The sequence below is a fragment of the Anoplolepis gracilipes genome, chromosome 5, assembly GCF_047496725.1.
Source record: "Anoplolepis gracilipes chromosome 5, ASM4749672v1, whole genome shotgun sequence".
Taxonomy (NCBI): domain Eukaryota; kingdom Metazoa; phylum Arthropoda; class Insecta; order Hymenoptera; family Formicidae; genus Anoplolepis; species Anoplolepis gracilipes.
The window spans coordinates 11,452,796-11,469,976 of record NC_132974.1 but is presented as its reverse complement, the minus strand read 5'-3'; the positions used below and the strand labels follow the sequence as shown (position 1 = coordinate 11,469,976).

Here is a 17,181-nt window from a genome sequence, read left to right as displayed (position 1 = left end):
ATAAAATTAAAAAAAAATTGTCTTCTTTAATTTTTTATTATCTTTTATATTTATTATTAGTTACATACTATAAAAGAATTTGTAAAATAATAGCATAATAATAAATAGTATAAATAATATTAAATAATATAAAAGAATTTGAAAAAATATAGCTGATGATGATTTATATTTCGCGCGCAAAATGCAAATGACCAAATGGGAACACTATTCGCTTGATTTTGCTATAAGATATGCAGCCTGTTAACAATCCGTACTTATACAGTCAAAAACTGCGATTTTTGATAAAGGTATTATATTACTCACAGCACGTGTGTTATCAAGACAAAGTAAACAACGCCATCTTTTTGAAGATATTTGCGCGTGCATTCTACGAAATGCACATCTCCGCACCCCGCGTCTACACTTCGTCTGTATAAAAGACGCTATCGCATTCCAGTCCGCGCACTCCATCATCAAATCTCGAAGAAGATGAAAACCTGTACCCTTAGCAGTAACCATAACTTCCGTAACAGTACCAGTGTAAAGATGTCACAGAGTCGTTAGACAGACTGACGTGGGCTGACGTGGAATACGTCGCAATAAAGTAAGATATTTTCTTCAATACAATATCAAGCATTGCATTCACATCAATTTTTTCCAAAAATTTTGTCAAAATTTTACTAACATAATTAATTAGAATATCCTTATAATGAAACTTTTATGTAAAATATTTTTTAATTTTTTAAATAATTTTCGAGTTATATCGAGAAAAAAAACCATTTATATATATATGAGAGATTTTACCTCTTGGTTCTTGGCCCAATTCCACTATTTATTTTAACCGGAGTTTAACTCGTTAAATCTGGGTTCATCAAAAACCTTATCTCTATTCCTTCAACGCTCGTTCTATACTTAATATGTCTATGTTCTAGGTCCTCTTGAGAGAAACGAAACACAATTATTGGTCTAAACACTAAACAATACGTGTAAAAATGCGTCTTGACACACATCCATTCCTTTTGCGGATGGTAACGAACTCAATCCAATATAACCGACTGAGTCAACTGCGCAGTGCGTAATGCGCAGTAGACAGTAATTCGTGAGTCAGCCTCGCCGTCAGTAGTCAGTAGAGTCAGCCGCCATTTTATGTAACGGTTGTGGCTGGACGAGTGTGTGATCAAGTATTGTGCGCGAACGCGTACTTACTAAACATTTTCGAATTGTTCGGTGATAACTCACGCCTCTATACCGACAAAATAATGTTGTATTTTGTTACAAAAACGTGATCGTAGGGTAATATTAATGGTTTTAAATCAATATACTATATTTCTGTGCTACTCCTTCTATTCAATAACTCGGCCCATTTATATACAGGTATAGTATACAACACACACACACAACAACACACACACACACAACACACACACACACACATACACACATACACACATACACATACACATACACATACACATACACATACACATACACACACAGCAGACATACCGATTATTATATTAATTTTATTATTTTGCTTTCAATTTGTTATCAATATCTTGTACAAAATGCATATATTTTACAATTCAAGAACAATCTATTTCTATATAGAGGAAATAAACAGATATTTCTTATTTAATCAGATTGCATATATAATTTGACATCTTGCACTATATTAAACTAGATACATAACATTAGCACATGCTTGTATACCATTAAAATTTTAATAGATTATTTCTATATATAAAATGTGCATTCATAATCTTATGCTTAGATTGATTATATGTGTTATTATCAAATACATTATTAGATAGATAAACAATCTCTTTTAATATAATATATTTATGCGTTAATTGATAGCCAATGTGTCAACTTATTGAGTTTTTAAATTCAAAACTAAATTATTTACCTGCATAAATATTCCTTAACATTGCTTCTGCTTGATAAGTTTGAATAATCTATATATATAATTTGACATGTTGTAGGAATAGTAAGTGATATGGCTAGAGTTCTATTATACGAGAGAGTATTGGATGCTGTACTCATATGTGCAAGTTCATCAGTAAGTACTTTTATAATTTATACATAAATAAATAGCTAGTGAATTTTTATAATTGGATTCTTTATTAACATGTGCTGTGTACATGTATTTAATGTTTTATTTATATTTTACATTAAATATTTTAATTATAAATATATTTTGAATATTAGTACTTAATCTTACATGATTTAATAAAATCTTTGTTTCAATATTTAATTATTTGTGACATATATTTGAAATTAAAGAAATCCAATATTTGTACGTATGTATTTAATCACTTATTAAATTATATTACACTGTTCACATGGCATATATATGTGTTCATGTAACATATACATATAATATTGCATTTTTTTCATTTTCAATTTTATTGTACAAAAAATGTTTTTTTTATACTAACACTAACTAATACTAATACTAATTTTTTAATATTTAAAATCATTCAGAAATAATAATTGTTTTTAAAATGTGAAAGTGACATTTTAGCTATTGAAAATCTTATTAATTTTGATGCATAAGATAAAAATGAGTTTTAAAATTTATTACAAAGAAGATTGTATATCATAGCCAACAAACTGCATAGATAATACTTAATTTGTGATAATATATGCAACAATTTTTACATGTATAAAATACGGTTATGTAAATGTCGAATTGTAATTTTCTGTAATTGATGTATGAGTTTAATTCTCAGATTGTTCTTACCGACGTAATCATTCACGGCGTTCAACAGAATTAATAAAAATGTCTTATCAACATACAGCATTAGTTTGTTGGTCTAAAAGTAAGAGCCAATCACGTTCGCTTGCTACTAAGTAATTTGTTCTGTTGAACGTGTTCATCTTTTGTAAACGATCAATGCTGCATACAAAACATCGGCGCTTGCTTATAGTTAAGTTTGCAATAGTCGGTATAGTGGAAAACTGCTTAAGAATCTGTCACGTAGGTTCCTACTTTACTATCATAGCATAAATGCGGAGTATATTCGAGAAGAGTTATATATTTCTCTCTCCGGTGATATACAATGCGTTTCAAGCACGGACTAAGGTAGAAGGGGACAGAACAAGCTCTAGCGGGGGAATACGTTCGCGGCAGAGGAGTGCGCCATATTGGTTCTTCAATTATCATGTGAGCGCATGTATATATACAGTTTTCGCTCGTGTGCGTTATCTCCTCCACTATGGTTACATGTTGTTTATGTAATGGAAATATCACAGACGTGTCTATGTGTGAGATAAAAAACACTTAATATGACGGAAAAGCAGTTCTCCTGCATGTTTAATATGACGTCTCCTCTTGCCCAAACTAAGACCACAGTGTACAGAGTGTCCGATAATAATCGTCTCACCGCTCATATACAGGTAGAGCAGGTCAAACTGAGTAGAAAAGTCCTCTACCATTTTTCGATTTTCAAAATAATATCGAGAAATTAATTAAAAAAGATCGGCGAATCCGCGCGAGTAAAACGCGCGCGGCGAGAAGGTACACGTCCCACCGCGGTTACTAGGCGCGCTACTCATACGCATCCATTTCCAATCGTAGACCGCTCCTCCAATCATTCAGTGAGTGCCTAGTAACCGCGTAGCAGTAGGATGGGCCTTCTCGCCGCGCGCTTGTACTCGCCCAGATTTGTCAATCTTTGTTAATTAATTTCTCGATAATTATTTCGAAAATCGAAAAATGGTAGAGGACTTTTCTACTCAGTTTGACCTGCTTTACTTGTATATGAACGGTGAGGCGATTATTACCGGACACCCTGTAGTAGCGCAACTCTGGTAATTTCGGCGTGGATAAAAATGAGCTGCACATGCGCGAGCGAGGTATGTAACCAATCACAAGCAATTGATCTTTTATCTTAGTTTCTCTTTCTATTTTTTTCTTTCTCAATCCTATAAAATGTTAACGTAAGGCGTATATACATGAGCAAATTAGAGTAGCGACTACGAATGTGAAATAATAAAGTGATAAAGGAAGAAAGTAATAGAAGAAGTTATAAACTTTGTAATATATATATATTCTCAAGATTGTATTTTCCGAGATAAGCTGATTGGCATTTTTAAAAACAGAATCATAAATTTTTTCAAAAAATCAAAAGAACTGTTTAAAAAATTTGATTGAAAATAATTGTGATCATACATATAGTATATAATACAATAAGAAATATTTCTTCTCAAGATGGTATTATTTTCTGAGATGACAAGCTGATTAGCATTTTTAAAAATAGAATCATGAATTTTTGTTACTTTAAAATTATAGCCACCATACACTATACATATGAGACTTTAAAAATATTTCTGCATTTTTAAAAGTAATATAGAAACATATTTTTATAGATGCTTCATCCTATATTTAATGTGGAATCGTACGTATATATTTTATTAAATTTTGAAGATAATTTCTCTTTCTTTTTTATTTTTTTTGACTCATATTAAAGTAGATAAAGTTAATGTATAGACAAATAATTAAATTAAAATTAATAAACAAGTAAAAAATATAGTATATGTGTTTTAATGTTAGATGCCTCACCCAGTATAAAGTATACGCAATAAGATAGAAAGAGAAAGATAACTATAAACAAGAAAGTAAGACAGAAGAGAAGGCACTGTCGTGATTGGTTACATATCCTTTCGCTCACGCATGTGCAGTTCATTTTTATCTACGCTAAGATCAAAGGTTGAGGCCGACAGAGAGTTGTGCTACTGTATATATTGTGCTAAGACCTTAGAGTCTACTCGGTCCTTCTCTTCTTTAGTTCGTGTTCCGAGTGTTATGGAAAGAGTGTTCAAAAAGCAAATAACATTCTTTCGTCTTTATTTTAAGATTGCGATTAGAATATTACGATTTCTAGCATTTTTCATAACTATTGGCTTTAAAAATAATAATATAGGAGATATTATTAATAGATCTTAGAATCAGATTAGGTTAGGGTTAGGTGAGTTAGTTTATGCAAAGTGAGGGCAACAAAGGGAAAAATTTTGATAACATACATATCGACCGATACTTCGTAACCAGCATTTGGTAATAGATTATTCAGAAGATCCTAGTGTTCAACTGGCCAATTAATGACAAGAGTGATGAGCACACTTCGTCGTTATAGTTGCCAACATTAAAAAATGAACTCTGATGTATGTCCGTATGTCCATATGTTTTGATGTATGTTCGTACATGCACAAATATCATTGTATTACAAGAAAGAGGGGATTATTATTTCTGCTTGTCATATCAATATAATCTATCGTTAGGTGCACTGCTATACCTTTCAGGTATACAGGGTAGGCCAAAGATCCAGGCTATTTTCTCCGAAACTATTGGAGATATGGACTTGAATTTTTTTACATTAAATGGCACATGGGGGCTGATTATTTGGCGCGTAGGAAAATTTTTTACGGGGACTTTTAGGGGGACAAAAAAAGGTAACCCTTATTTTTTTAATTAAATGGGGTACATTTTTTTAAATATTTAGGTAGCTTTCATCAAATTAACATTTACTTGAAACATTTTTTTTATTTTTGTACTGTTAAGGAGTTGTGAAAGATTTTAATTTGATTTTAGGATACATTTATTAATGTACTCTTATTTCAACCTTGTTTACAAACATGTTCGGCATTGCGAAGGTAATTTCTTACAATCAGTTGTCAGTATTACAATGGAAATTCTGTCGCAGATTAGACGTGAAATTTGATGTCCAAAACAATCTTCGCAAACGCATTAACATGTGTTTAGAAGCTCGTGGACACCATTTTGAACATTTAATAAAGTGACTCCATGTGAATACTGACAATTTACATTGTACATTTATTTCTCTACTTATTTTACATTAAGCGCAAATTTGTTAATATTTTATAAAAAATTATCTTCTTAATTATGAATGTCATAATTATAACGTTTTTCTATCCATCTTTTGGTCGGTATATGCAGAAAACAAAATCTGTAGTCAACAGATGTCTCTATAGTGTCTCCTGTCAACTCTTAACAATGTGGGCTATCAAATATCGCTCGATTTTTAGATGCATACCGATGCGTACTTTAGTGAAGACATACATGTGTCGAAAAATCACGATCTGAAGTCACTAAATGAAATCTTTGTAATTGTGGTTCACGTTAATTTGCGTCAAATAGAATTAATCAAAGTATTACTCCAATTACTCCATGTTTGCTATAAAGGACTCCACACTAATCATATGGAAATTGACTCCTAGGCAAATCTGCTGATTTTTTTCGTATGTTGTAGCTTATGACTTGTGTAAAACCTTGAATCTTTGAACAAAAGATTTTACGTAAAGCTAAATAATGAGCAGTTTTAGTGTTTGATCTATACTCATCTATATCTTACCATAAAAAGTTCGATAACTTCGAAACAGCTAACTCAAAGCAGATAAAATTAAGTATACTGAAAAGGTTTCAAGAAAGGCTAATAAAGAGTAACCTTGTTCCGACCTTAGCAACACTACTCAAGATCAAACTATTAAAGTCAGTAAACAGTAGACCTTTTTAAATTCTATATTCTGTTCAGCAGAAGAATATCTTCGGTCTGCGCATAGGTGGGCTAAGTAGGGGTCGTACTTATAATTAGTTCCATATACGCTGCACGAGCAGCGACGACGAGGCGTATCCCGTTTGAACACGGCACGATTGGTCACTGCACTATTGGACACACATTCTGTATAATTGGACACGTTATTATTACGTAATTATATGATTCCACATGGGTTTACGACTTTTCGCGCGAAGCGAGGGATGACACATATCGACCTGTGCTTCGAATGCGTAATGACATCCGTAATTATACGGTTCCACATAGGTTTACGACTTTCCGTTTTCGGTGTCCAAATGAGTAGCACGCAAATAAACGATGTCCAATTGTGCAGAATAGGTGTCCAATCGTGCAGAGTGCATATCCAATTGTGCGTATCCAATTATGTGGTGTCCAATTGTTCTGTGTCCAAACGAGTGTCACTCGCGACGACGTGAAGGAGGGTGTTTCTGCGCAAAATGGACAAGTTTTCGTCTGAGGCAAGGATTCTCTCCTTGAACAGAGTATACAACTTTTATGTGAAATAATTTTTTATAAAATTATATAGTATTCGAGATATTTTGCCATCTCATAGTCTCATATATACTCGTAATTATATAAGGTGTCCGACAATTCGCGCAAAACCCTTTAAGGGAAGGTAGAGAGTATTATTCTGAACAGAAAAGTCCTGTATCATTTTGCGATTTTCTCAATATTTAAGAAAATATTAATTGTAAAAGATCAGCCAATGAAGTGCCGCGAGAAGCTCGCGGCGCGAAGATGCTTCCCACTATCACTTGATACTAGGCCCGCGACGAAGCAGTGGGAGGAGCGCCTTGCGAGCGCGCTTTGCTATGACAACCGAAAGAATTACACACATAATGCACGCTCGCAAAGTGCTGCTCCCACTGTTTCGTCGCGGGCCTAGTATCAAGTGACAGTGGGAAGCGTCTTCGCGCCGCGAGCTTCTCGCGGCACTTTATTGGCTGATCTTTTACAATTAATATTTTCTTAAATATTGAGAAAATCGCAAAATGATACAGGACTTTTCTGTTCAGAATAATACTCTCTATCTTCCCTTAAAGGGTGTTGCGCGAATTGTCGGACACCCTGTATATATGATCATACATGTATGTATAATAATACCATTTAAGATATGAACTCATACACAAAATAATATTTTGTTATAGAATATCTAGTATAATATTTCTACTTTCAACATAATCTAGAACCAACGACATAGACGTAGTGGGGATTGATTCCATATACGTGCATGTGTTAATATATATATATATTGGGATGATTTATTTTATTAAGTGAGTACGTCAGAGCATTTATTTGAACACACACACACACACGCACACATATAGACACACATAAGACCAGTCTCTTCTCATGTCTATGTCGTTGGTTCTAGGTAATGGCAAAAATAGAGATACACTACATAAATTCTATAACAAAATATTATCTTGAACATAAATTTATATCTTGGATGATATTAAAAGCACTTGAATACTAAACTACAAGCTTTGTGCGCAGCCACTACGGCCTTGAATTTGAAGGTGAGGGTGGCATGTGTCAGAAGCAGTGTATTATATCGAAGTTCCATGAGAGCGGTGCACTTGGACCCAGTACAATTGGACACGTTGCAAATAGACATGGTTTAAATAGATACGAAATTTTGGACACCGTTCACTTGGATATCGAAACGAGGTCTACAATTATACTATTTCACATGGGTTACGACTTACAACCTATATCGCTCTGTGCTTCGGATGCGAAATGAGGTTTATAATTATAGAGTTTCACATGAGTTTGTGACTTTTTGTTTTCAGTGTCTAACTGAACGGTATCTAAGTAAACAGCGTGCATTTTTTTCCGTATTCAAATAAACGATATCCAAATGAACGGTGTCTAAAATTTCGTGTCCATTTGAACCGTGCCCTTTTGCAACATGTCCAATTGTACTATGTTCAAGTAAAGGCCACTCGTGCGGATAGCCCACAATTCATATTAAATTAGATCAAGTTCTTTGAAATATGTTGCTCAACTTAAACTTTATTTAATGGAAAGACAACATATTTATTTTAAAATGCTTGTGCATTTATATTAACTGAACGAAGACAAGCTAAACTTCTAAAGCGATTAGGTAAATTTTTTAAGTGGAATCTATAGCTCATATTACTAATTAGTTAGTTAAACATTAAGACCTTATTGGTTAATCTTGTTAGTTATTCTAAGCATCAGTCGATTTATGAAGATATACTAATGAGATCCTATCGATTATTTACACATAAAGAAGACAAGATACTTTAAAAGAGTGAGCTAAAAAAAATCGCTTGTTTCGTCACTTTTGAATTTGGACTTAAATTTGGTGCTAAATGATAGTTTATCATAAGACATTAATCCTCTGAAATTTTCAAATTGAACCCACTTTTTATTGCTGAGATATGAGCGGTCAAAGTTGTCATTATGCACCAACTGAGAGTAGGTCATTTTAATCTTTCCACACAAATTACTTGGAGGTTATGGCTGATGGCGAAAAATGTTTCAGACAAAAGTTGTAGGTCTGGTAAGGGGCTATTCAATAGTGATGTTATCTTGACTTTGGCGGGACATATGTCAAGGTCATTTAGAGGGCAAGTTGATTTTTTAAATAGTGACGAAACTGGCAATTTTTGGCCTGTTTTTCGGGTCACTCTTTACCCAGTAAGAGTCCTTTGTGATGCTAAAAATTAGCTCTGTTATTTAATAGCTATAATTTTAAGGCTAGTTTTTTATATTTTTTATTTTAACAATTAGACAATTTTTAATAAATTAGAAAATTAAACCAGTCTTACATATTTTTCAGCATGATACGAAGATCCAAAATGGAGTGAAGATTGTGAAGATTAAGGATGAACCTATTGATACACTAACTACTGATACGACGGATACATTAGTTAAAAATTTACCTAATGTGAAAAATGGTACGTTAAGCACAAATTGTTCTAATATAATCAATCATGATGAAGCATCGTTACTCGACAGTCCGCCTAAAACCATAAATAATAAAAAGCGTAAATGTATATCCAATAGTCATTCTACATATGTAAATGGTACAGATAAAACTTTCAATTTGAAACGTAAAAAATTGACTGTTAAAACAGAACAAGTACACGATATCTTGTCACAGTCCAAGAAGAAACAAAAACGTTCTATTGATTTCCAAATTTCTAAAAATGAGAATATTAATTCATTTACAGAAACAATCGAAAAATTTGAAAAAAAAGAAAAACTGCGAAACATCACATCAGATTCTGGAACTAAAAAGACACGCACAACTAGATCATCGAAAAATAAAAATTTTAATAAATGCAATATATGCTTTAGAAAATTCTCTTCTTTTCGATATTGTGAAGTTCATAAACAGTGTTATATTGGAAATTATCAATGTAAAAATTGTAAAATGCGTTATGTAACACGTAAGAAACTTAATTTACATACCATTATTTGTTACAATCGGAAATCTAATCGTCAAACATCAAGAGTATATTGTAACTTTTGCAACCGTCCTTTTAAAGAGAAACTACTTCTACAATCGCACTTGTTTCATTTGCATAGCGAATTAATATATTCCAATAACATAACTAAACGCAAAAATCTGAAGTCCAAGAATGGAAATAGTTTTTGTAAAAATGGTACTTTAAAGACTGAGACACATGAAGAGTCACCAAGTTTAAGTAATCTCATTAAACCAAAAAACCGAAATATTACTCTTATAAATAATAATAAATCTGGAAGTGATGATGATGCAACGAAGACTGAGAACTTAAAAACTGAAGAATCATTCAGTGATGGAATGTCACCTACGAAAAAATTGCGGCAACCAACATTAACGGAATATCTTGAGCTCTGCAAAAGAAAACGTGATATTAATTCCAGTCTAAATAAATTTAACATTATGAAAAATAGCATTTCCTCCGCTTTAGTTCACGATGAAAAAACAGCAAAAAATTTTAAATCAAAGTTTTCAGAAATGTGTAATGCACAAGTTGATTCTTCATCTGCAAACTCAAGCAATTTAGAACAAACAGTACATTCTACATTGGAGGAAGATAGAAATCACGCCCAAAAGCCATTTGTAAGATTACATGCGGATGTTGAAATAATGAAATCTTTTCTGAAAAATCTTCCAAACGATCCATTTGATACGATCATTGAAAATAAAGTTAAAGATCAAAAGAATGACATTGTTTCATGTTATAATGAAGTGCCATATAGTTTACGATCTTTAAGATCTATATCTTCCGCGGAAACAATTTCAAATTCAAGAAAGAGAAGAAATAGTAAAGATATATCTAAAAAACCTCAACTTAATACAGAACATAGTACTGGAACAGAACACAATGTAACTAATATAGATAGAATAGATTCCAATTTTTGGAAAACCACTATGGTTCATTTTAAGTGTAAAGATTGTAGAATTATCTTAACAAGATGCGACGAAAAGCTAAGAAATTGTCATCAAATTCCTGCTCCTAAAACCACATTTAAGCAAAACATCTCTCTCCTTCCTCAATGCAAGTCTATGTTATTTCAAGAAAATGTTATACAAAATAAAATGGTAAAACTGAAAAAGTTAGAAGTTTCTCTAAAACGTTTAACAACTGTTCCAGCTGTAGATATTACAAAAGTGAAGACAGTATCGGACATTGAGAAATGCAATGAAAGTTCCTTCTTGTGTAAAGTTTGTAAGAAGAGTTTCTCTTCACAATTAGACAAATATATGCACATTAAGTCGTCTCATATAGTGTACATGTCAAGTATATGCGACGCACGGTACAAACGGAAACATAAACTACTTCAACATTACTTGAGTGAACATTTATCTAAACAAAATCAATGTTGCGTTTGTTATGCATTATTATCAAACTCTGTAGAATTGAAACGACATTTAAGTCTTCATTGTTTAAAGTATGTTCAGAAAGAAAAGGATCGATGTTCAGTAGATATTGAAATAAAGTGCAGTTTGATAAAAAATAATTATAAATGTCTTTACTGTGGTACAGCATTTCTAACACGGTCCAATTTGATGATACATCAAAGTGTTTGTATGCAGGAAGAAATGACAGGGAAACGAAAAGATTCCACGAAGAAGATAAACGAAACATTGCCGAAAATTATTCTTAAGGTACAGTGCAACAAGAATGTTAATGGACCTATGGTTATAGATGATGAAAAAACTCATTCTAATGAATGCTCAACTAAGAATTCTGTAGAAACGACGAATAAACATTGTATATCGTTAATTAATGAAGAAGATCCAACAGTTAATGAAGAAGTTGAAAAAAAACTGACAATTAATGAAAATAAACAAAAATCTTCTATTAATAATAATTTAGTTACAAAGGAAATTGGAATTATTAACGAATCATCAAACTCTGAAAAGCTTTTAGAAAATGTTAACTTTACAATTAGTAACCAAGATGTTGCGAATGTGCAATCGGATGCTATGAAATCAAAAATTAGCATTTATCCCTGTGATATATGTGGGAAACAGTTTCACAGCGATAAAAATTTGCAGCAACACATGCGCACTTTTAACTATACTACTGATACTTGTCCAATATGTGGCACTGGATTCAGTTCAAAACGTCTTTTACAGACGCATATTACTGCGGCACATGTACCACAGATCTCAAAAAATTACAATTTCCATTGCGTGTTTTGTAACCAAGGTTTTATTAAAAAATATGAACTTCGACCTCATATATTGCATCTGCATGCCCAACAAATACTTGACACACTCACGCATGATTCTCGCGTGAGTCAAACGAACTCAGGTATTCAGACCGCGATGTGTAATGTATGTAATTTGGTATTTGAGACACAAGATCGTTTTATGGAACACAAGATGTATTATTACAAGAATCATACATTCACATGTTCACTCTGTGCACAAAATTTTCAAGGAATGTACATGTTGAATCATCACAATAAACTTACACATTATTCAGAAAATAAGCGTAAATCCTATAATTATATTTGCGACATATGTAACGAGGGATTTAATCACGAGTCGCATTTTCATTCGCATAATATGCATGTTCATATGAATGAAGACATTTTGACTGAGACTGCAAAAGAATTTGAAGAAAGGAGCCAATTTAATTACGCATCAGAGATCCAAGAACAGGTTAGAAATTGTTCTACAAATCAATACAATGAAATTGAACAGTCGCCCAATGAATATACTTGCCAGATTTGTCACCTAAAATGTATAGATGCTGATGATATTACAAAGCACACAGCATTTTACTCTAATGATGGCAAATTTAGTTGCGATAGATGCAAGAGGCAATTTAGAACGCGTGATCTGTTTTATCAACATAGAAAGTTAACTCACATTTGTCGTGATATTTATAACGGATATGTGTGCGACATTTGCGGCGAAGTTCTGGAAACGGCTATTTCATTGGTATGTCACAAGAGACATTTTCATTTTAAAAATATTATGAGCGATAACGCGGATGACAGTAAAAATTCTGAACAGACATTATCTTCGAGTACTGCAAGTGAAGTAATGAAACATCAATTTAAATCTAATGAACATAATATAGAAAAATCTAATAAACATAATACAGTAAAAGACAGATATAACTGCTTGTTTTGCGACATGAAATTTGTCTCTATTAATGCTATTCAGACACATATTATCAAAACCCATAATGACGATTTGTTTGCCAAACGCACTGCGTCAAGACCTACACTTTCCACTATTCAAGATGACGACATTCAGAAACAGTCTGTTCAGCAATTGGTTGAAACTGATCAAGCATCAACATCAGCAGTAACATTAATATCAACATTAGCATCAGCATCGGCAACTAAAACATCAACATCAGTAGCAGCAGCAAATAGAACATCAACATTAGCAGCAACTACTACAACATTAACATCAGTAATAGCACTTACAACATCAACATCAGCAGCAGGAACTACAGCATCAACATCAGCAGCAACTACAGCATCAACATCAGCAGCAGCAACTACAGCATCAACATCAGCAGCAGTAACTACAGCATCAATCTCAGAAGCAGGAATTCCAACATCAACATCAGTAACAACAGTAGCAGCAACATTTGAAACTAACTCAATGCAAATTCTTCACGATAAAATGTCAAAAAATATTTTAGATAAAAATGAGGTACAAGATAAAACTAATGCACTTGAACTGTCAAATCAAATCAAAACCATACTTCCGCAAGATAATAAAATTGGGCGGAAAACTTCTGAGATACCATCTCTTAGAAAATATAGGATTGATCCTAAATGGAATATTAACATTGCAACATTGCATACTATGGCTGTTGCAGTAAATAATAAACTTAATGCTAACAGTTCTAAAGTTAAAACTTCAATTCCTCTATCCACTGAATTGACTAATGATCTTCAAAATACATCTTCCTTAAAATCTGGATTGATCAATGAATTTAAAACCAACTTAATATCATCAAATAAATCTACTAATAACTTGAAAGTCTCTATGATTCAATCAGCTGGACCACTCCAAACCGTAGTCGTATCACAAACCTGGAAAAACAATGAAATTACAAATCAGAAGTCTGAACCAATGAGTAGTTACAACAATTGTAATTCTAGTTACATGTGTCCTTTATGTCCATTAGAGTATCCATCTTTGGTATTCTTTCACGCCCATCTGAGATATGCCCATGCGGAATCTGTTCAAAATGATATGATTCCACGTAAGATTGATATACAATTGAATCAATCAACTCAGGCAATCACTCTGATAAAATGTTTATTATGCCCATGTGTATTTACTGACGAAAACAGGTATAAAAGTCATTTGAAAATCTCTCATACTCGTTATGTACATATCTCGAACTCTAAGAATATAGAAAAAACGGATGATAAGAAAAAGAGCACAACTCCTGAAATTATTACTGTAGATGATGAAGATGACAATGTTAAAAATAGTTTGGATCAACATAAAACCGAAGATACAGTTATGCTTGATCACGAAAAACAGAATGAGAAAATTGGTAAATTGAGAGTGAAGTCTTTCGCGAAGATTATGGAAAACTTATCTATGGAGTGTGGATTGAAAGATCTATAGTCTAAGCAAGTTTCTTATTTTTCATAAAAGTTCAAATTCTGACAATGCAGTTAATAACATTAATTATGTTAAATATAAAAATATTTATAAATAAGTAACAGTTAAATAGTATAATAGTAATATTAGTAATAAAATTATTGTTTCGGTTTTTTTTGGTGATTCTATAGATTTTTATGGAAAAATAATTGAATGACACGAAGGGAATTAATTTATTCGTTATATACGAATGATTCCTTAACCAGTATTAAACGTATAGATTTATTAGCTGCGTTAGTTTTATTTCATACATATAAGAACGAATATCTTTACAATACTATATCTATAACATTATTATTATATTATTAGATTAGACTGATAATAAAGTAAAACTAAAAATTATTACACGAATGCGTATGCGTATAATTAAGACATTATTGTATATTTGTACGGGACTGAGTACGATGTCTTCGGATTAAATGTTTTTATATATTTATATCTAAAAACATTTGTACTCCTGAATAAACTGCTTTTACATACCTATATATATATATATATATATATAGTTAAACTCTCATATATTACATTGATTACGATAGAAATTTACAAACTTATTAAAATAGTATCATAATTTAATGTGTGTGTGTGTGTGTGTGTATATGCGCGCGTAAGCTTTGTACGCATATCTGCATTTGCCTAAATACTTGGAAAACTTCATGTTATGGAGGATAAAGGAGGGGAAGAAGTGTATTCTCAACTTTTTTTCCAACATTTATCTGCTCTTTTCTCTCCATGAGGCTAAAATTAACAAGATTTTATTGTACTTATTAAGTGTTTATTAAAAAGAATAAAATTAATTTTCACATCTTAATACTTGAATAGAAGATTTCTGTTTGAACTGTATATATTGTTACATTTCAAATTACTTTTTTAGCTTATTAATAATGTTATTTTTGTATCCTAGGAAAAATATATATAAAATCAGTAAATATATTAAAAATCAGTAAAAATTTAGAAAATTTGTATATTAATCAATTTTTTAAAACGTTTCTCTTTTATATGTTTATTGTAAACTTAATTCTAATATCTATCTTCTTTATACTTCTGATCTTTGCTTTGAAAAATACATAAAAAGTTAATACTTGTAACCACTTAGCTATACGATTAATTTAATAAAAAAATTATTAAGTCGTTAGTGTTTTTTCTCTATTATATTATAAATCTTTCTTTATTATCGATATATGTGGTTTGAAATTTTCAAAAAATTTTTCATTTTTGTACTGATTCGTTCTCTACTAAAGAAAAAAACTAATATAATTGCAAAAATTACGAAGATACTTATAAAAAGATTTTTAATAAAGCATAAATTTAATACTATATTAAATACAAAAAACGTTTTGTCAATTTTGTAAGATTTCTGGTTAAGCTGCTTAGTATATTAAGCGCAAACAGGGTATTGTCGATCTTTTAAAACTAGTGTATTTTAAACTATTATATAGTAATTAATTAAGTTTGTCATGTTATTCTTTTTTTTGCAAGAACATCTAATTTGCATATGGAATTGTAAGATGCTGATGTTTTATGCGTTTAATACATCGATGTGTAAGAATGAAATGCTGATGGCAATGGTGGGGATAGCCGTACGCATACTGAAAGACAGATAATATGAGGCTAGACCAGGATAGACTGCAATCTATCCATGACCTCATATTATATCTGTCTCTCACTCTACACATGCAGCTACCCCCTCTATTGTCATCAGCAGTTGTTTTTGTATATCGATGTATTAAAGATAAAACATCATATTTCATTATCAGAAAACGTCAGCATCTTATAATTCTATCTGCAAATTAAATTTTTTTTCAAAAAAAAAAAATAACATAATGACGAACTTAATTATTCTACGTGTGCGGCCCCTCCTTCCACTGTCATCAGCAGTCTATTCTATATTTATGTCGAAGGTTTAATACGATATTAATATACAATTATTTCTATAATATATATATATATATATTTTTTTTTTTTTTAAGTCAAAGTAAGTACTATTAAAAAATTGTATAAAAAATGCAAAACAAGTAAGTTATATTTGAAGTATATTCTTTTGTTTAATTGTTTAGTATATATGTATATTTAATAGGAAGGGGATTATATTTTAGAAAAAGAATGTACATTTTTCATTTAACACACAAACTCGTATGATATTTTGAACTGATTAATAATGTGATCATTAATTTGTATTAGATTGTAATTGAACGAGAAAGAGACAGAGAGAGAGAGAAAGAGAGAAAGAGAGAGAATGTGTTAATAAGTAGATATAATACATGATTAATGTAATTTGTTCAAAAATAAAAATGATTATATAAGAAAATAAAATTTTTCCTTACAAAAAATATAAGCATTTCATAACTTTTATATAAATAAATGTATTATTTAAAAACTTTTTTGTTTCACATGGACAATGGTTATTTAACCTTTTCTATTTCACAAGCCTTCCTTATATCTTATGGAACAACATTTTTACATTTTTACAGAATGATTTGTAAGGAATGCATG

The 17,181-nt window shown here is 31.4% G+C and overlaps 1 protein-coding gene across 2 annotated transcripts; it reads left to right on the top strand.

Annotated features, from left to right (window-relative positions):
- The first annotated feature begins 614 nt into the window (after positions 1–614).
- Positions 615–16,968, top strand: LOC140665717 (uncharacterized). 2 transcript variants are annotated; one of them, XM_072892167.1, is made up of 4 exons: positions 615–618; positions 1,972–2,038; positions 9,382–9,499; positions 9,776–16,968. In XM_072892167.1, exons 2-4 carry the CDS (start codon positions 1,976–1,978, stop codon positions 14,650–14,652), a joined length of 5,058 nt encoding a protein of 1,685 aa, XP_072748268.1. In that variant the 5' UTR covers positions 615–618; positions 1,972–1,975; the 3' UTR covers positions 14,653–16,968. The 2 variants fall into 2 exon arrangements, with proteins under 2 accessions (XP_072748268.1, XP_072748267.1); XM_072892166.1 differs by having other exon boundaries at positions 9,382–16,967.
- Positions 16,969–17,181: the final 213 nt, after the last annotated feature.

Bases quoted from the DNA above. Each gene is read 5' to 3' on its own strand.
- LOC140665717 (XM_072892166.1), top strand. From the start codon at position 1,976: ATGGCTAGAGTTCTATTATACGAGAGAGTATTGGATGCTGTACTCATA. The intron at 2,039-9,381 runs GTAAGTACTTTT...CATATTTTTCAG, and splicing joins TCATATGTGCAAGTTCATCA to CATGATACGAAGATCCAAAA.